Genomic DNA, 20,711 nt, shown 5'->3' with positions numbered 1-20,711 from the left:
TGAGAATGCTATTCATTGACTACAGCTCAGCGTGCAACACCATACTGCCCTGAAAGCTCATCCCTAAGCTAAGGACCCTGGGACTAAACACCTCCCTCTTCATCTGGATGCTGAACTTCCTGATCCTGACGGGCCGCCCCCCAGGTGGTAAGGGTAGGTAACAAAACATCTGCCACGCTGATCCTCAACACAGGGGCCCGTCAGGGGTGCGTTCTCAGTCCCGTCCTGTATTCCCTGTTCACTCATGACTGCATGGCAAGGCACGACTCCAACACCAACATTAAGTTTGCCGATGACACAACATTGGTAGGCCTGATCACCGACAACGATGAGACAGCCTATAGGGAGGAGGGCAGAGACCTGGCCCTGTGGTGCCAGGACAACAACCTCTCCCTCAACATGATCAAGACAAAATAGATGATTGTGGACAACAGGAAAAAGAGGACAGAGCACGTCCCCATTCTCATCGACGGGCAGCAGTGGAGCAGGTGGAGAGCTTCAAGTTCCTTGGTGTCCACATCACCAACAAACTAACATGGTCCAAACACACCAAGACAGTCATGAAGAGGGCACAACAAAACCTATTCCCTCTCAGGAGACTGAAAAGATTTGTAATTGGTCCTCAGATCCTCAAAAGGTTCTATAGCTGCACCATCGAGAGCATCCTGACTGGTCGCATCACTGCGTGGTATGGCAACTGCTCGGCCTCCAACTGCAAGGCACTACAGAGGGTAGTGCGACCGGCCCAGTACATCACTGGGGCCAAGCTTCCTGCCATCCAGGACCTGTATACCAAGCGGTGTCAGAGGAAGGCCCTTAAAATTGTCAAAGACTCCAGCCACCCTAGTCATAGACTGTTCTCTCTGCTACCGCATGGCAAGCGGTACCGGAGCACCAAGTCTAGGTTCAAGAGGCTTCTAAACAGCTTCTACCCCCCAAGCCATAAGACTCCTGAACACCTAATCAAATGGGTATCCAGAATATTTGCATCCCCCCCCCCCCCCCCATTTACACCGCTGCTACTCTCTGTTGTTATCATCTATGCTTAGTCACTTTAATAACTCTACCTTCATGTACATATTATCTCAACTAACCGGGGCCCCCACACATTGACTCTGTACCAAAATCCCCCTGTATTTGGTTTCGCTTTTGTTATTTTACTGCTGCTCTTTAATTAATTACTTCTTACTTTTATTTATTATTCTTATCCGTATTTTTTTTAAACTGCATTGTTGATTAGGGGCTCGTAAGTAATCATTTCACTGTAAGTTCTACACCTGTTGTATTAAGCACATGTTATAAAAAACATTTGATTTGAAACCCTTTGTAAAAGTGGTCAAATGGCGTGTGTTCATTATCATACAGCTTACCTTGTGACCTCGTCGTCTCCCAATATGCTCTTGGGGATGGGTGAGTAGCGTCTGGGCGTGGCGGGGGTATGGGGCTGGCTAAGGTAGTTGGACGGGCTGATATGGTTGTCCTTGTGCGGGGAATATGCTAAAGAAAAAATACACACACAATGGGCCTCAATGTGTAGATAGCAAGTTAGCATTAACGGCTAATGCTATGATAAATTGTAATAAAATACTGCTTAGTGAGGGAGTGGCTAGGCTACACTAGGCTAATAGCTCACTTTCTACTTGAGCCTTCCCTGGTGTAGACAGAGAGGCAGATCAGGTAACTATAAAACACATGGCTGGCAGGGGTAGGTCATCTTAAATGAACACAACCTTCAATAATGGCACAAGCACCAGAACAGAACTTTCAATAACGTTGTCCAGGTAAAATATGGGAGTGTTCCGCCTTAGGCAACAATGCAAAACTGAAGTGAGCTACTAAAAAAATAAGGGATCATATCTGATAATATAATCATAGGTATATTAACTAAAAGCAATGCTTGTAGTTTATTGAAGTGTGAAAAGTGACCAATATCTATGATAAAGGTGTTTATAGGTGACAGGTTTGCAAAAGCCTATTTGAACGTGACCTGAACAGTGATTAAACCAATGTTTTCCACCAATGTCACATTTCCCATTATGATTGGTCAAAGTCAAACTACAACCTCATCAGTCCAGTACTGTGAGACAGGAGGCATGGTTTTAAGTGAATAATACCAACGCTCTGCTCTGCCCTGCCATCCTTGTCGGTTGATATCGCTATGTAGGCTACGATCAAACCACAACTGGTCATTGACTGATTTCAGTTCTTAGTGTGTAGTGCAGACCGGGGAACATCCATGGTAGTATATTCGGCGATAGTTAAATAGACAGCCATGCACACTGGCTCACATTATACCTACTACTGTAAGCCCAATTCTGATGATCAGTAATTGGTCACGATATAGGCCTACTCCCTCACTGTGACTACTAGATTACTACTGTAGCTATGGGGGACAGCAGCCAGCAACAGCAGCCAGCCATGTGGTGTGTTCCACACCACATGGCTCCTTTCAAATAACCTGCTGTCTGTCTGTCACAGCTGCCCTGGGATGAGTGGAAAGATTGTGATCACCATATGTGTATGTGTGTGTGTACGCATATGTGTGTGTGTGCACTCACAGTTGGTGATGTCGGACGGAGCGAAGCTGTCGTTCATGAAGACACTGGTGGGCTTCGCCACTTTCAAGTAAACCACATCGGGCGTGTTTTTCAAGGCCTCCACGGCATCCTCGTGACTCACCTCCTCGAGACAAGCGCTGTTTACCTGGAAGGAGAGAGAGGTAGTCATTTGGCTTTTCAGTTCATTCAGCAGTTAGTTACATACAGGAGCTGACATAGCAGGCAAACAAGCTGGTATTTTGAACAAGCCACAACAAAACTTAATCTAAGTACTTTAAGGAATCAAATCAAGTTGTATTTGTCACATGCGCCGAATTCAACAGGTGTAGACTTTAGTGCTTGCTTATGAGCCCCCCCCCCCAAAAAATAGTAACACAAGAGGAATAAAATACACAAGAATTAAACTATATACAGGGAGTACCAGATAAATGTGAGGTATTTGAGATAGAAATGTACATAAAGCCAGGGTAAAGTGACTAGGCATCAAAATAGGCAATAAGAGTAAGAGTAAAGAACAGAGCAGCAGCAGCATATGATGTGTGTGTGTGTGTGTGTGTGTGTGTGTGTGTGTGTGTGTGTGTGTGTGTGTGTGTGTGTGTGTGTGTGTGTGTGGTGTCAGTATGCGTGTCTGTGTGTGTAGTGAATGTGTATGGGTTTTGTGTGAGTGTCAGTGTAGTGTGTGTAGTGTGTACAGTTGAAGTCGGAAGTTTACATACACTCAGGTTGGAGTCATTAAAACTCATTTTTCAACCACTACACAAATTTCTTGTTAAAAAACTATATTTTTGGCAAGTTGGTTAGGACATCTACTTTGTGCATGACAGAAGTAATTTTTCCAACAATTGTTTACAGACAGATTATTTGTCACATTCCTGACCTGTTTTCCCTTGTTTTGTATTTATTTAGTTGGTCAAGGCGTGAGTTGGGTGGGTTGTCTATGTGTGATTTTCTATGTTGGGATTTTGTGTTCGGCCTGGTATGATTCTCAATCAGAGGCAGCTGTCAATCGTTGTCCCTGATTGAGAATCATACTTAGGCAGCCTGGGTTTCACGTGTGTTTTGTGGGTGTTTGTCTACCGTGTTAGTGTTTTCACCACACGGTACTGTTTCGGTTTTCTGCACTTCGTTTATTGTTTTGTATTTCAGTGTTCAGTTTTGGTTTTAATAAATCATCATGAGCACGAACCACTCTGCATATTGGTCCGATCCTTCTCGCCTCTCCTCGTCCGCTGAGGAGGACGAAATAGACAATCGTTACATTATTTGACTGCATCACAATTCCAGTAGGTCAGAAGTTTACATACACTAAGATGACTGTGCCTTTAAACAGCTTGGGAAATTCCAGAAAATTATGTCATGGCTTTAGAAGCTTCTGATAGGCTAATTGACATCATTTGAGTCAATCGGCGGTGTACCTGTGGATGTATTTCAAGGCCTACCTTCAAACTAAGTGCCTCTTCGCTTGACATCATGGGAAAATCAAAAGAAATCAGCCAAGTCCTCAGAAAATAAATTGTAGACCTCCACAAGTCTGGTTCATCATTCTGAGCAATTTTCAAATGCCTGAAGGTACCAAGTTCATCTGTACAAACAATGGTACGCAAGTATAAATACCATGGGACCACGCAGACATCATACCGCTCAGGAAGGAGACACTTTCTGTCTCCTAGAGATCAACGTACTTTGATGTGAAAAGTGCAAATAAATACCAGAACAACAGCAAAGGACTTTGTGAAGATGCTGGAGGAAACCGGTACAAAAGATTCTATATCCACAGTAAAACGAGTCCTATATCGACATAACCTGAAAGGCAGCTCAGCAAGGAAGAAGCCACTGCTCCAAAATCGCCATAAAAAAGCCAGACTATGGTTTGCAACTGCACCTGGGGACAAAGATCGTACTTTTTGGAGAAATGTCCTCTGGTCTGATGAAACAAAAATAGAACTGTTTGGCCATAATGACCATTGTTATGTTTGGAGGAAAAAGGGGGAGGCTTGCAAGCCGAAGAACACCATCCCAACCGTGAAGCACGGGGGTGGCAGCATCATGTTGTGGGGGTGCTTTGCTGCAGGGGGGACTGGTGCACTTCACAAAATAGAGGGCTTCATGAGGCAGGAAAATTATGTGGATATATTAAAGAAACATCTCAAGACATTAGTCAGGAAGTTAAAGCTTGGTCACAAATGGGTCTTCCAAATGGACAATGACCCCAAGCATACTTCCAAAGTTGTGGCAAAATGGCTTAAGGACAACAAAGTCAAGGGATTGGAGTGGCCATCACAAAGCCCTGACCTCAATCCTATAGAAAATTTGTGGGCAGAACTGAAAAAGCGTGTGCGAGCAAGGAGGCCTACAAACCTGATTCAGTTACACCAGCTCTGTCAGGAGGAATGGGCCAAAATTCGCCCACCTTATTGTGGGAAGCTTGTGGAATGCTACCCGAAACGTTTGACCCAAGTTAAACAAATTAAAGGCAACGCTACCAAATACTAATTGAGTGTATGTAAACTTCTGACCCACTAGGAATGTGATAAAAGAAAAAAAAGCTGAAATAAATCATTCTCTCTACTATTATTCTGACATTTCACATTCTTAAAATAAAGTGGCGATCCTAACTGACCTAAGACAGGGAATTTTTACTAGGATTAAATGTCAGGAATTGTGAAAAACTGAGATTAAATGTATTTGGCTGAGGTGTTGGTAAACTTCAACTGTATATACACTGAGTGTAGAAAACATTAGGAACACCTTCTAATATTGAGTTGCACCCCCTTTTTCCCTCAGAACAGCCTCAGTTCATTTTGCTATGGACTCCACAGGGATGCTGGCCCATGTTGACTCCAAAGCTTCTCATAGTTCTGTCAAGTTGGCTGGATGTCCATTGGGTGGTGGACCATTCTTCATACACGGTAAACTGTTGAGCATGAAAAACCCAGCAGTGTTGCAGTGCTTCACAGACTCAAACCGGTGCACCTGAAACATATCCAGTCCAAAGGCACTTAAATCTTTTGTCTTGCCTATTCACCCTATGAATGGCACACATACACAAAACATTCTTCTTTAACCTGTCTCCTCCCCTTCATCTACACTGATTGAAGTGGATTTAACAAGTGGTCATCAATAAGGGATCATAGTTTTTACCTGGATATCCCCTAGTCAGTCTATGTCATGGAAAGAGCAGGTGTTACTAATGTTTTGCACACTCAGTGTATCGTGTTGCAGATAGTCTGTGTAACCATTTAATGAACTATTTTTCAGTCTTATGGCTTGGGGGTAGAAGTTGTCTTGGAGCCTGTTGGTCCGAGAGCCGATGCTCCGATACCGTTTGCCGGATGGTAGCAGAAGGGTGACTTATTCGGGCCTCCCAGCTGATATAGAGGTGATGTACTGGGCTGTCCAGACCACCCTCTGTAGCGGTTTTCGCATTTGCCATACCAAGCGGTGGTGCAGAAGGTCAACATGCTCTCGATGGTGCAGTTGTATAATTTTTTGTGGATCCGAGGGCCCATGCCAAGTCTTTTCAGCCTCCTGAGGGGGAAGAGGCCCTGTTGTGACCTCTTCACAACTGTGCGGGTGTGTGTGGACCATATTAAGTCCTTAGTGATGTGGACACCAAGGAACTTGAAGCTATCGACCCGCTCCACTACAGCCCTTGGTCTTACTGACGTTGAGGGATTTTTTTTTATTCTGGCATCACACTGCCAAGTCTCTGACCTCCTCCCTGTATGCTGTCTCATCGCCATTGGTGATCAGGCCTACCGCCGTCGTGTTGGAGTTGTGTGTGGCCACGTAGTCGTGGGTGAACAGGAAGTACAGGAGGGGACTAAAGACGCACACCTGAGGGGTCCCTGTGTTGAGAGTCAGCATGGCTGAGGTGTTATTGCCTACCCTCACCACCTCAGACCGGCATGTCAGGAAGTCCAGGATCCAATTGCAGATGGAGGTATTCAGTCCCAGGGTCCTGAACTTGGTGATGAGCTTGGAGGGGACTATGGTGTTGAATGCTGATATGTAGCCTATGAACAGTATTCTCACATAGTTATTTCCCTTCTTGTCCAGATGGGAGAGGGCAGTGGGATGTGCAATCGAGATTGCGTCATCTGTGGATCTGTCGGGGCGGCATGCAAATTGGAGTGGGCCCAGGGTGTCTGGGATGATGCTGTTGATGTGTGTCATGACCAGCCTTTCAAAGCACTTTATAATTACAGATGTGAGTGCCACAGGGCGATAGTACCATTTAGGCAGATTAACTTGGAGTTCTTGAAAGCAGGGACAATGGTGGTCAGCTTGAAATGTTGGGATTACCAACTGGTACAAGGAGAGATTGAAAATGTCCATGAAGTTGGTCTGCGCACGCTCTTAGAATGTACCCTGTCTGACCCGGCGGCCTTGCAAGTGTTAACCTGTTTTAAAGGTTTGACTCACATTGAAGCAAGCATATATTTGTTTTTTTTGCTACTGTAGGAAGCGTTAGCTAGCGCTAGTTGGCTGTACCTGCGTCAAAACTCTGGTATTTTTCATCCCATAGCTTGTTCTTCATCTTTTTAAATGTTTTCAGCACTTTTATTTCCCTGGCTGATCATGCTCCCTCTAATCTCTCTGCAGCAGACATATAGAGAGTAATGTTTTTGGAACATCAAATCACAATAAAATCCCGGTATAGAGTCGCAATATACAGTGTTGGGGAGTAACGGATTACCGGTAACTGCGATCCGTTACGTGACCTGCAAAAATCCGATTAGATACTTTTGAAAAACGATTTGATTACTTCGAGGATTACTTTTAATTCAGCAAGGTTTGTGAAAAAAATATGACACTTCTCTGTTTTCCCAATGACATTCAAATCAGCATTGAAAAAAGGCAAACGTTTAAGTTTGTTCCACCTGAGCGAGTTTGACCACAAGTCAGAGACCACTTTGATGACACACCAAATGGGTTTGATGGATCGCGGGAAAAGAGCAGGAATAGGCTTTTGTAGGCTACAGTCCAAGCTATGTCTTCCAATGGTGCGACTGCTGTCGGCATCCAAAGATTATCCAATTTGAATAAACGCTTGGAGGTAAGGATGACTGATATCACTTATTATTGATATCTACATGTGAATCACACTGTTGCTCTCTCATTTAGCTATTTGCGCCTTAAGGATTGTGGTTGTTGTGGATGGCTGTTCACAAATCTAAATGTGTATTTGAACCCAATAATGATTGAATTGAGGACGTTTAAGCTGCCAATCAATCATTGTTTTTGATACCAGTGGACAGCCAGTGAAAAAATGCGCTCTTGCAACAGCTGCACGGTGTGGATCCCAGCCTATTGAATAAAAGTGGGGCTTTTATTGCTCAATCTAATTCATGCTGATATTTTTTTTTATCCATAGGCCCAATGGACACAGGCTCAAACTCGCACACTTTTGATATACTTAAAGGGTCAATCTGTAGTTGCTACATCAATTTTTGAACTCATAAATGATATATATACACTGCTCAAAAAAATAAAGGGAACACTTAAACAACACAATGCAACTCCAAGTCAATCACACTTCTGTGAAATCAAACTGTCCACTTAGGAAGCAACACTGATTGACAATAAATTTCACATGCTGTTGTGCAAATGGAATAGACAAAAGGTGGAAATTATAGGCAATTAGCAAGACTTGTGGCCTGCTGGAGGTCATTTTGCAGGGCTCTGGCAGTGCTTCTCCTTGCACAAAGTCGGAGGTAGCGGTCCTGCTGCTGGGTTGTTGCCCTCCTACGGCCTCCTCCACATCTCCTGATGTACTGGCCTATCTCCTGGTAGCGCCTCTATGCTCTGGACACTACGCTGACAGACACAGCAAACCTTCTTGCCACAGCTCGCATTGATGTGCCATCCTGGATGAGCTGCACTACCTGAGCCACTTGTGTGGGTTGTAGACTCCGTCTCATGCTACCACTAGAGTGAAAGCACCGCCAGCATTCAAAAGTGACCAAAACATCAGCCAGGAAGCATAGGAACTGATAAGTGGTCTGTGGTCACCACCTGCAGAATCACTCCTTTATTGGGGGTGTCTTGCTAATTTCCACCTTTTGTCTATTCCATTTGCACAACAGCTTGTGAAATTTATTGTCAATCAGGGTTGCTTCCTAAGTGGACAGTTTGATTTCACAGAAGTGTGATTGACTTGGAGTTACATTGTGTTGTTTAAGTGTTCCCTTTATTTTTTTGAGCAGTGTATATATATATATACACATTGATTCTTGAAGAATGTAACTTAAGCCTCATGATCTTAGTTCAACTGTCACTCTCTAAGAGAACCCAAAATATAAGCTTGTTGTAAACATCGTAAACAAACGCTGTATAGCCTCATGGTTATAACAGTAATTTTAATACCATGGATGGCCAGTCCTTGCATCCATAGCTCTGTCTATTATCTCCAGGCCCATCCCTCAGCTTTTTACCAAAACAGAAGAGGGGTGACCATTATGTTATTGTTTCATCTGTGGATTATCAAATCAATAATCCACAGATGAAACCACAGAGTGAAGGAAAAGCAGCCAACAAGTGCTCAGCATTTTTGGGAACTCCTTCAAGACTGTTAGAAAAGCATTCCTCATGAAGCTGGTTGAGAGAATGCTAAGAGTGTGCAAAGCTGTAATCAAGGCAAAGGGTAGCTACTTTGAAGAATCTCAAATATAAAAAATATTTTGATATGTTTAACACTTTTTTTTGGTTACATAATTCCATATGTGTTATTTCATAGTTTGATGTCTTCACTATTATTCTACAATGTAGAAAATAGTACAAACAAAGAAAAAACATGTAATGAGTACGTGTCTCCAAACTTTTGACTGGTACTGTATATAGAATAATGAGAATCGCTATACATATCATATCGGCACCTAAGTATCGTGAGAATATCATATAGTGAGGTCACTGGGAATTCCCAGCCCTAGAATCAACGTGGAAACCTGATTGGATTTGCAAAAAGTAATCAATGTAAAGGAATTTTGAAAATGTCTATGTTTTTCCCTCAACTTAATAAAAAATAATAATATGTCATTTAGCAGACACTATTATCCAAAGCGACTTACAGTCATGTGTGCATTTTACATATTGGTGATCCCGGGAATCAAACCCACTATCCTGCCATTGCAACTGAACTACAGAGGACCACAACTTTAAACCTAAATCCAATGACATGGTTCATTTTTTTGTTGTTGATTTCAGGTTGAATTCACGTCAGTTGACAACTCAATTAAATGTTATTCAAAACTAGACATTGAACTGACGTCTGTGCCCAGTGGGTACTGTCTTTCAGTAAGGAGAAGATGAAGTTACAGTACTGTGTTAGGTCCTTACAGCCAATAGTTTGTCTCCTATTTGCAACCTCCCGTCTTTGTGTGCAGCCCCTCCCTCAATGATCTTGGTGACAAAGATGCTGTTGTCGCCTGGAATGTGCTGGTTCCTCACTCCCCCCGCAATACTGAACCCTAGCCCTGGAGACAGAGTAAGGGAGGAAAAGAGTGAGAGAGAGAAAGGGAAAAGAGAAGGGTAAAGAGAGGGAGAGAGAGAAGGGGAGTGGGGGGAGTGTATTACAACAATAAAACCGTATTGAAACTATATTAATCCTCTCATGGGGGGTCATTCAGAGGGTATCACCTGGAGCACAATGGCCACAGAGTGTCAACAACAAGCATCATAAAGTTATCCATCAACTCAACACATTTTAAGGTAGACTTATGTATAGGAAGTCACCCCGCGATGTACGATGATATCATATCACTGTGTCTAGCTTTAATCTCCCTTACCTTTAGGACCGTTTAATTGCTTTGAGGTCAATGGTTTTCTAAACTTTAGGACCTTTGACTAGTTTGAGCTCCATGGTTTTCTAACCTTTAGGACGTTTGACTAGTTTGAGCTCCATGGTTATCTTACCTTTAGGACCTTTGACTAGTTTGAGCTCCATGGTTATCTTACCTTTAGCTTGAGCTCCATGGTTTTCTAACCTTTAGGACCTTTGACTAGTTTGAGCTCCATGGTTCTTACCTTTAGGACCTTTGACTAGTTTGAGCTCCATCATCTTCTCTGAGAGGGCTTTTCTCCTGCGGACGTAGAGCCTGACGATGCAGCCGGCCACTTTTAGGGCCTCCACCGCCTTACTGTGGGTCACATCCCTCACGTCTGCCTCGTTTACTCTCAAGATGCAGTCATTCACTCTGCAGGAAGTGTCAAACACACCAGTCATTAACTCTGCAGCCAGAGGAGTCAGATATAGGGGTGAAAGTAAGGCGGTATGGTCCTGTACAGCATCACGGCAAAATAAATAGGGGGGGTATTCTGTACAGGTAAAACATGAGCCTATCACAATAATGAAAACAAAATGTCAATAAAACTGTAGGCTATTACGCCATTATCTATCATTACCATATGGCAGAAGCATTAATTAATATGAGTGAATAGACTTGAAAATGGGTGGTCGGCCTAGAGTATATCCTATGCTCCAAAATGCGATGTGGTTAGACGAGAACACTGAAATATGCCAAGGCAGAAATGAGTGCGGACAGCAGTGGAGGCATTGATTCTGGCCTAATGACAATCACCAAATGTCATTTCACTATTTGGAGGCTGGAAATATGTTGCGAGTGGATGAATGGTTGCGGGTAGCCTAGTAAAGGAGCCATTTGAAGTGATTGTTTGACAGCCAGATGAAAACATCATGACTGATTGTGTTTATGCCACAATAAAGGTTAAATGACAAATCTTTATGACTAGGCCCACAGAAATGTTATTGAATTCATATGGATCCTGCCTAATATGCCTAATATGCCCAATATCCTGCCTAATATGGATCCTGATTCCAAGGCGGCATTTTCCGAGCTGAACTGACCAAGACGCACCTCCAACAACACATAACACCTCATATTATTCTGCCCAAAAACAATGATAACTTCTCTCACCCAGTGACATGAGGGCTATTTACAGTAGGTGAGTGTTGATGCCGCCCCGTTATAAGCAGAGCCCACTTTGCCAAAGGCAGGGGTGCAAAATATTTAGCTTATCCATGCCCAGCGCACCTCTCCAGGGTGCCGTGGGAGAGACTCAGCGCCGAGGCGCTCCACCACGCTCCATCAAATTAATATAGCCTACGGCAGAAAGAGTAGTAGCCTATGTGGTTTTCTGTAGCCCATAGATTCGAGACCAAATGTATTACAATTTCACGAGACACCTTTTCAATCATTAACTTATTATTGAGGAGAGAGAGCACAGGAGAAGACATCAGCTTTTGTGTGGCTGCGGCATAATCAAACAGACGTGGACAGCAAATGGTGCTGAAAGTAATTCATTTCAACAATTGTCTTAATTTTAATTCGACTTCACTAACAACAAGATGACTTTGTTGAAGCCTACTCTTTCCTACAAAAATAAGAGGTTGGTTTACCTGTTTGATGAACGCAATTATGCTATGCATATGTAACAGATGTGAAATGGCTATATAGTTAGCGGTGGTGCGCGCTAATAGCCTTTCAATCGGTGACGTCACTTGCTTTGAGACCTTGAAGTAGTGGTTCCCCTTGCTCTGCAAGGGCTGTGGCTTTTGTGGAGTGATGGGTAACGATGCTTTGTGGGTGACTGTTGTTGATGTGTGCAGAGGGTCCCTGGTTCGCGCCCAGGTCGGGGCGAGGGGACGGACTAAAGTTATACTGTTACATTGGTGCCGTGACCCGGATCACTGGTTGCAGCGTAAAAGGAGAAGGTCGAAAGGGGGGTGAATGTAACCGATGTGAAATGGCTAGCTAGTTAGCGGTGGTGTGCGCTAATAGCGTTTCAATCGGTGACATCACTCGCTTTGAGACCTTGAAGTAGTGGTTCCCCTTGCTCTGCAAGGGCCGCGGCTTTTGTGGAGCGATGGGTAACGATGCTTCGTGGCTGACTGTTGTTGATGTGTGCAGAGGGTCCCTGGTTCGCGCCCGGGGCGAGGGGACGGACTAAAGTTATACTGTTACACATAGATTTTGTCGGTATAGCCAAATCCTCCAATACTGTCACCATGCACTCCTAAAATACCTCTATCTGGGTATCTAGGAAGGGCTTGGTGTGTTCGTTTAAAAACAGAACTCAAATTGAGTGAGGGTATGCCATACCCTTTCTTAAAGACAATGGCAAAAAGGATACTTATTGTTAGCTTTATATTTAGAAATCAATAAAAAGTATCCAGATAAAGCGTTCAATTCAAATCAAAATCAAATAAGATTGTATTTGTCACATGCGCCAAATACAAATACAAAAATACAAATTCACGGCACACCTTACCGTGAAATGCTTACTTACAAGCCCTTAACCAACAATGCAGTTCAAAGAGTTAAGAAAATATTTATTAAATCTTATTTATTTATTTTTCACCTTTATTGAACCAGGTAGGCCAGTTGAGAACAAGTTCTCATTTACAACTGCGACCTGGCCAAGATAAAGCAAATCAGTGCGACAAAAACAACACAGAGTTACAGATGGGATTAACAAACGTACAGTCAATAACACAATATAAAACTCTGTATACAGTGTGTGCAAAATGAAGTAAGGAGGTAAAGCAATAAATAGGCCAATAGTGGCGAAGTAATTACAATTCAGCAATTTACACCAGAGTGATAGATGTGCAGATGAGGATGTGCAAGTAGAAATACTGGTGTGCAAAAGAACAGAAAAACTAAAACAAATATGGGGATGAGGTACTGTAGGTAGTTGGTTGGATGGGCTATTTACAGATGGGCTGTGTACAGCTGCAGCGATCGGTAAGCTGCTCTGACAGCTGACTCTTAAAGTTAGTGAGGGAGATATAAGTCTCCAACTTCAGTGATTTTTGCAATTTGTTCCAGTCATTGGCAGCAGAGAACTGTAAGGAAAGTTGGCCAAAGCAGGTGTTGGCTTTGGGGATGACCAGAGAAATATACCTGCTGGAGCGCGTGCTATGGGTGGGTGTTGCTATGGTGGTCAGTGAGCTGAGATAAGAAGGAGCTTTACCTAGCAAAGACTTAGATGACCTGGAGCCAGTGGGTTTAGCAACAAATATGTAGTGAGGAACAGCCAACGAGAGTATACAGGTCGCAGTGGTGCGGTAGAAGAGAGAACAATCTATGACTTGGATAACTGGAGTCTTTGACAATTCTTTGGGCCTTCTCTGACACCGCCTAGTATATAAGTCCGGGATGGCAGGAAGCTTGGCCCCAGTTATTTACTGGGCCGTAAGCACTACCCTCTGTAGTGCCTTACGGTCGGATGCCGAGTAGTTTCCATACCGGGTGGTGATGGAACAGTTCAAGATGCTCTCGATGGTGCAGCTGTAGAACTTTTTGAGGATCTGGGGACCCAGGCCAAATCGTTTTAGTCTCCTGAGGGGGAAAAGGGGTTGTCGTGCCCTCTTCACGACTATCTTGGTGTGTTTTAGACCATGATAGTTTGTTGGTGATGTGGACACCAAGGAACTTGAAACTCTCGACTCACTCCACCGCGATATCGATGGTAATGGGCAGGTTAATGGGCACTTCTGTTGTTGGGTTAAGCAACGGACGAGTAGCCAACAGTTGAAGCTTACAATTGGGTGAAAAGGTAACCTTTGAAATTGCCATGTTTAAATTCATAATATTTAATTATTTGCAAACAAGAAACTCTGGTTTGACATTGGAGAAATATGCCTATTTCTCAGTCCATTCTTCCCTGAAAATTCTATTTTCATTATCCACCTTTCTTTTTTTTCTTTTTTTTTCTTCTTTTTTTTAAATCCCCTTTTCTCCCCAATTTTCGTGGTATCCAATCGCTAGTAATTACTATCTTGTCTCATCGCTACAACTCCCGTACGGGCTCGGGAGAGACGAAGGTCGAAAGCCATGCGTCCTCCGAAGCACAACCCAACCAAGCCACACTGCTTCTTAACACAGCGCGCCTCCAACCCGGAAGCCAGCCGCACCAATGTGTCGGAGGAAACACCGTGCACCTGCCCCCCTCGGTTAGCGCGCACTGCGCCCGGCCCGCCACAGGAGTCGCTGGAGCGCGATGAGACAAGGATATCCCTACCGGCCAAACCCTCCCTAACCCGGACGACGCTAAGCCAATTGTGCCTCGCCCCACGGACCTCCCGGTCGCGGCCGGCTGCGACAGAGCCTGGGCTCGAACCCAGAGACTCTGGTGGCTCTAGACCACTGCGCCACCCGGGAGGCCATTATCCACCTTTCTAATGAGACTTTTTCTGAGAGACATTTTCTCTTGATTGCAAGCAGTTTTTCCCCATTCAGCGCACAAAGAAATATAAAAAACAAATTTAATAGAGACATTTGTAATTTTATCAGTGCAATCAGTGAAAATATGTTACGGACATTGAACTGACATTGACATTGACAACAACTGACATTGAGCTGACTAACCAGATGTGTTAAAAATGTTTTAGTTTGTAGCATAGGCATATGAATTGGGCTGCTATTATGTTCTGTTCATCCGACTATTAGAAGAAAAAAATGTTTTTGCCCAGGGCCAAACCATTCGCCGACCTCTGCTGTACACCTTTCTAGTTCAGCGTGGATAGGAGGGGGGTGGCAATGTTTTGTCACGCATGGACGGCAGAACGTCCAGGGCCAGGCCTGTTATGCCAGTACATTTTTTGGGTGCATCCGCATGCACACATAGGAGGTCGCATACCAGGAATAAATTAATTCTACATTCACCCTTGGTCAGATACATCAGTCATTAACTCTGCAGGAAGAGTCAAATGCATAAATCTTTCACTCTGCAGCCAGGTTAGTCAAAAACATCAGTCATTCACTCTGCAGCCAGGAGAATCAAATACATTAGTCATTTACTCCACAGGGAGAATCAACAGGAGTCAGTTAACATGATTCACACCTTGGACCCATAAGCTGCAATGTGATTCAGTTCATAGGCTGAAATGCGATTGGGATCATGTAACCATACATACAGGTTGGTGTTACCAACCTGAGGCCTCCGTCCTGAGCTGCAGCTCCTCCAGGGATGATCTTGGTGATGAAGATACTGGGGTCTTCTCCAATGTGGGGGTTATCTGTCCCCCCTGCAATACTGAAGCCCAACCCCGAGTTACCCTACATAGAGGGGCAGAAGAGAGAAACGGGTTTGGTTCAAATCAACTGTTACATGTCATAGGCAGAGTTCCTCTGTCCAGTGTCTGTGTTCTTTTGCCAATTTTAATATTTTATTTTTATTGGCCAGTCTGAGATATGGCTTTTTCTTTGCAGCTCTGCCTAGAAGGCCAGCATCCCTTCACTGTTGACATTGAGACTGGTGTTTTGCGGGTACTATTTAATGAAGCTGCCAGTTGAGGACTTGTGAGGCGTCTGTTTCTCAAACTAGACACTCTAATGTACTTGTCCTCTTGCTCAGTTGTGCACCGGGGCCTCCCACTCCTCTTTCTATTCTGGTTAGAGCCAGTTTGTGCTGTTCTGTGAAGGGAGTAGTACACAGTGTTGTATGAGATCTTCAGTTTCTTGACAATTTCTCACATGGAATAGACTTCATTTCCCAGAACAAGAATAGACTGATGAGTTTCAGAAGAAGAGTCTTTGTTTCTGGCCATTTTGAGCCTGTAATTCTGGCCATTTTGAACCTGTAATCGAACCCACAAATGCTGACGCTCCAGATACTCAACTACTCTAAAGAAGGCCAGTTGTATTGCTTCTTTAATCAGGACAACCATTTTCAGCTGTGCTAACATAATTGCAAAAGGGTTGTCTAATGATCAATTAGCTTTTAAAAATGCTAAACTTGGATTAGCTAACACAACGTGCCACTGGAACAAAGGAGTGATGGTTGCTGATAATGGGCATCTGTACGTCTATGTAGTCAGCCGTTTCTAGCTACAATAGTCAATTATAACATTAACAATGTCTACACTGTATTTCTGATCAATTTTATGTTATTTTTATGGACCCAAAAAAATGGCTTTTCTTTCAGAAACATGGACATTTCTTAGTGACCTCAAACTTTTGAACGGTAATGCACTCCAATGTCATTCAAGTACAACATTGAGTATACTGTTCAGTTAATTTAAAATATAATTATAAAACATTTCTATTCCATCATTTGTATTTCATAATTTGATCTGAGGTATATACTGTAAGTATATATCTCCACGTCTACTTCAAATAATGAAAAAAACAGGCTATATTACTTATACGGTATTATATTAAACTCCATAGCTAGGACCAGTAGCTTAGCTTAATCATGATGGGCCCGAGGTTCCCCAAAAAATTACGGGCCCCTATACCCCCTATATTTCCCTTAAAATGTAAATAATTGTGTTGATAAGGCTGTGTGTTAATATTACTAAGCATTGTAACAGCAGAGCAGAACCTAATCTAAGGCACATTTGAAGCTGTTACCAGAGAAGCCGCAATATAGCCAATACATTCAGCACCATGGACAGCGGTCAGAAATAAACCCGATCAGCACCACGGAAAGCACAAAGCGATCAAAAAAACACCCTATTTTATCTGCAAATAATAGGCAATAGCCTATATTATAAAACATACATATATAGATCAATCTCTTGACAGAAACACTGCAACACAGCTAATGACCCAGTACATGCTCGCTGAAGGTATGCACGGCGGGAAAACTGACATACCGGTATTTCAAATGGTCTTCCTCCCACAGAGGCCTATAGCAAAAACACCAGAAAATCGATCAAGTGGAGCATTCAAACATATTGCTTAAATGGCAGCATGTATTTTAACAGTATATGATGCTTACTATTATTCTTATAGCCTAGTTAAACGCATAGGCTTTGATGACATTGAAATGGCTCAGCGGCCGCGCACCAGAACATGGTTTCCAAAGACATAGTCGTAGATTGACAAGCAATGTAAACTAATCTCAATGAAGCTTGATTTATATAGACTGTCTGGGTAGCCTGCCCTGTAAAAAAACATAAGCTTACTCACTCATTTGATTGGCATTCGACAGATCTTGCTCTCTGCAAAGTCGTCGACTATGGCATTCAAATCCATGGTCCTGGCCCTGGTGTTTTCAATGGACAGAATGGCCAACCCACTCAGTCTCTCCTGTCCCATGTTGCTCCTCAGGTATGACTGAATTATTTTCAGTTTGGAAAAGGGGCGCTCGGCACAGGCTACCATTGCATGCAGTCATAAAAATGAGCATCGCTGTAACTACTTCCCCAAATGTAGCAGTGACCGAATTGTAATCTACAATGGTCATCTTGGCCAGGTCTCTCACTGTAGTGTGCTTTGCCATTTCCTTCTTAAAACAGGCCCTGCAAGAGAGTAATTGGCCAGGGAAGCTTGCCCCTTTGTATATTTTCTGTAATGTTCTGCCAGCTGGCTGGGTGTCTCGTAGAGCGCATCATCATCTGCGTTGGCCAGGGTAGTGGGGTGCATGGAGTCAAACAGACTCGATGTTGCCCGCAGACTTTTACATCTGTTGACAGCTGGTGGATAACGCTGTCAAGGTTTGCATTAAAGATGTTGACTCTAAAACTTCTCTCCCATCAGACAGTCGCTCGACAGTCGCTCATCAAAATGATGCATTGCCTTCCTTCTCCGAGTGTCTTCAAATGCGTTCTGAGCTCCCTATTAGTCGGCAAGGGTCTTTGCAGTGACTTTGGCCTCAAAATCCTGTCGGAATCCGGACAGGACCTCTATCATGTCCTTGAGAAGGCTGACTGCTCTGTGCAGGTCTGTGTCTTTGGCCAGTAGCATTTTGGAGATGACGTTCACATTTTCTAAAACCTTAGTCTAAAAAACATTTCTTTTTCAGTGCTGCTGCATCATCCCTCTCGTCCTTCTTGTGACGTAAAAGCACAATCTTGGTGAGGGCCTTCATTACGTCCACATATCTGTATCTCAGGGCGGTCATCATGTCTAGATGACCAGCGGGTGGGACACAGTCGTTTTAGAGTTACACTTTCTTTTTCTGATGCAAAATAAAATGCACCACTCAACACTGACCGTCTCTTCATGCTATGCCCGAAGAAGGTGTATAACAGTTCAACAGTATCATAAAACTGTTTCATCTCTGGCACATTTTTGACAGTCGTTGAGAGCCAAGTTAAGATGGTGCGCTGCGCAATGCACATAAACAGCAAGCGGCTCTTTTTCTGATATTCTGGCCTGCACACCCGAATAGACCCCGCTCATGTTAGCAGCTCCATCATACCCCTGCTCTCGCCATTTTGAAATATTCAGCACATTATCCTATATGCTGCCCAGGATTTTATGTTGAAGTCTTCAGAAATCCCAAAAAACGACTCTGTGATGGTCAGATCTGTGGCGACATTATTTGCATCCCTTATCACTCTCACATAGCGATAAACTTGGCTTAACTGGTCTACTTTGGACACATCCGGTGTGGTGTCCATAATAATATAAAAAGATAGTTAACTGAGATAGTTAACGGATCATGCGGGCGTTCTAAAAGTTATTTCAGAACTTGGTCGTAAAATGACAGCAGTTCAATTACACTGAGAAAATTCCCACTGTTGGACTGCCCCAGCTTTTCACGGTGCCCTCTGAAAGCCAAATTACATGATGCAAGTGTGAGATTAGCTATGCGCTCCAACACCTGTCGCCAGAAATTTGCTTCGTACACACGCCTCCCTCCATCTCTGCGTCAATAGTGCCATTGGGCTTCCATTGGTCATATACAAAGGACACCCATGTGAATCTGGGATGTCTCGTGACATGCTATTTTGGATGTAAGATGGCGCCAATCTCCCACCCCATTCACCCACGCATCAGACAAGGGGCACTCCGATCTCCGAACAGCCAGCAAGGCTCACAATACTCGCAATCTAGCTTGGCCGAATAACATAGCAGTGTAGTAGTGTGTATTTGTGAACCGTTTCAGGAAACTAGGCCTATGTCGCAGGTCACTACGTAACACAAGAGCAATTTGAACGTAATCTTTTTTTGTTTTTATCAAAAGGCATTTTTATTTGGCAGAAATGCCTTCTGGAACATTTGAACTTTCAACTTTGTCTTAATAACAAACTTGTATGCCATCTGTAAATATGAATACAATTGTTAAATTACAAGCCTAGTTGGTTTAGCCACAGAAAAGGCCAGGCAACCTTCCCGCTAGCCATGATTGGCTGAGAATATGAGTGGGCTGGACATGCCGAGAGATGAGTTCGGATTGGTCTGCCATATAGCACGCTTCTGTCTATTTGAGCTGGTTAGTATGTGTAGGTAATCCTGTCTAATCCAGTCTAACTTTTTTTTATTGCTTAGTGGAACTCCATAAGTCTTGCTTCCCACTTTCTGGAGAACAGAGTTTTGAAATCAGTGGAATTAGAGTATGATAGCTAAGGAGATGGAGAAAACACCTGTCTCCGGATTACATCTTCAAACTAAGGGCAACCATGCATGGCATCCGTGACAGGGAGAAGCGTCCAACCATGATGTATACGGGTAAGATAGTACATTGAGATATTACACATTTCTAATTTTGACAGAAAATTGTTTTAATTCCGAGTTAGTGTAATGTTAGCTAGCTAGCTAATGTTAGCTGGCTGGCTCGCTAGCTAACGTTACATGGATGATCTTATTATTCGTATCTCAGAGCCATTTGCTTGGCTAGTTATAGCCTAATGTTAGCTAGCTAATATTGATCCTGGTTGGTTAGCTACCTGCAGATTCATGCAGCGTAGTAAATGTCATGAGTTGGGATTATGGTTCATTGTTTACCTAGCTAGCTACATGTTTTAACAAAAGACAAGGAAATGCAAATAACTGTTTTGGGTGTGACTGTAAATTCAGTCTGGCCCTCTACTCCGATTTTAGAGCACTCTCGTTTGAGTGTGCCAGAGCGCGGAATAACTGATGAATTTACGAACGCTCAACCCCCGTTGTATATGGCCGGTGTCAGTAAGCGTCGTCAGAAAAGTGTAATTCAATTGTTGCCAGCAGCCCAGTTACAGTCACCGATGCTCTGGATAACATGAAAAAAAACCTAACCAGCTCTGCTAAGGTGAGTAAAATGGTCAGAGTGGGATGTTCTCTCATTTGTGTCTAGAAGTAGCTAGCAAGCTAGCCAATGTTAGCCAGTTAGCTTGGGTGCTTGACTGCCATTGTGAGGTCAGAATGCTCGGATCAACCCTACTCCTCTTTCAGAGCGTCCAGTGTATGCTCTGAACAT

At 43.5% G+C, this 20,711-nt stretch overlaps 1 protein-coding gene across 8 annotated transcripts in view; it reads right to left on the bottom strand.

The window, feature by feature from the left end:
- LOC129855654 (discs large homolog 1-like protein) overlaps positions 1-20,711 on the bottom strand; it is a 203,074-nt gene that overhangs the window by 74,747 nt on the left and 107,616 nt on the right. For 6 of the 8 annotated variants that reach the window (XM_055923540.1, XM_055923541.1, XM_055923542.1 and 3 more), the window contains 5 exons: positions 15,516-15,640; positions 10,584-10,753; positions 9,897-10,033; positions 2,559-2,703; positions 1,371-1,497 (listed from right to left, as the gene is read on the bottom strand). In XM_055923540.1, coding sequence (XP_055779515.1) covers positions 1,371-1,497; positions 2,559-2,703; positions 9,897-10,033; positions 10,584-10,753; positions 15,516-15,640 — 704 coding nt within the window. Of the gene's footprint in view, positions 1-1,370; positions 1,498-2,558; positions 2,704-9,896; positions 10,036-10,390; positions 10,414-10,472; positions 10,519-10,583; positions 10,754-15,515; positions 15,641-20,711 lie in introns of those variants that run through there. The other 2 variants (XM_055923545.1, XM_055923546.1) reach the window with 2 other exon arrangements.

The sequence above is a fragment of the Salvelinus fontinalis genome, chromosome 5 (genome assembly GCF_029448725.1).
Source record: "Salvelinus fontinalis isolate EN_2023a chromosome 5, ASM2944872v1, whole genome shotgun sequence".
Lineage (NCBI taxonomy): Eukaryota > Metazoa > Chordata > Actinopteri > Salmoniformes > Salmonidae > Salvelinus > Salvelinus fontinalis.
Note: the sequence above shows the minus strand (reverse complement) of the source record. Positions and strands in the feature narration are given on the sequence as shown.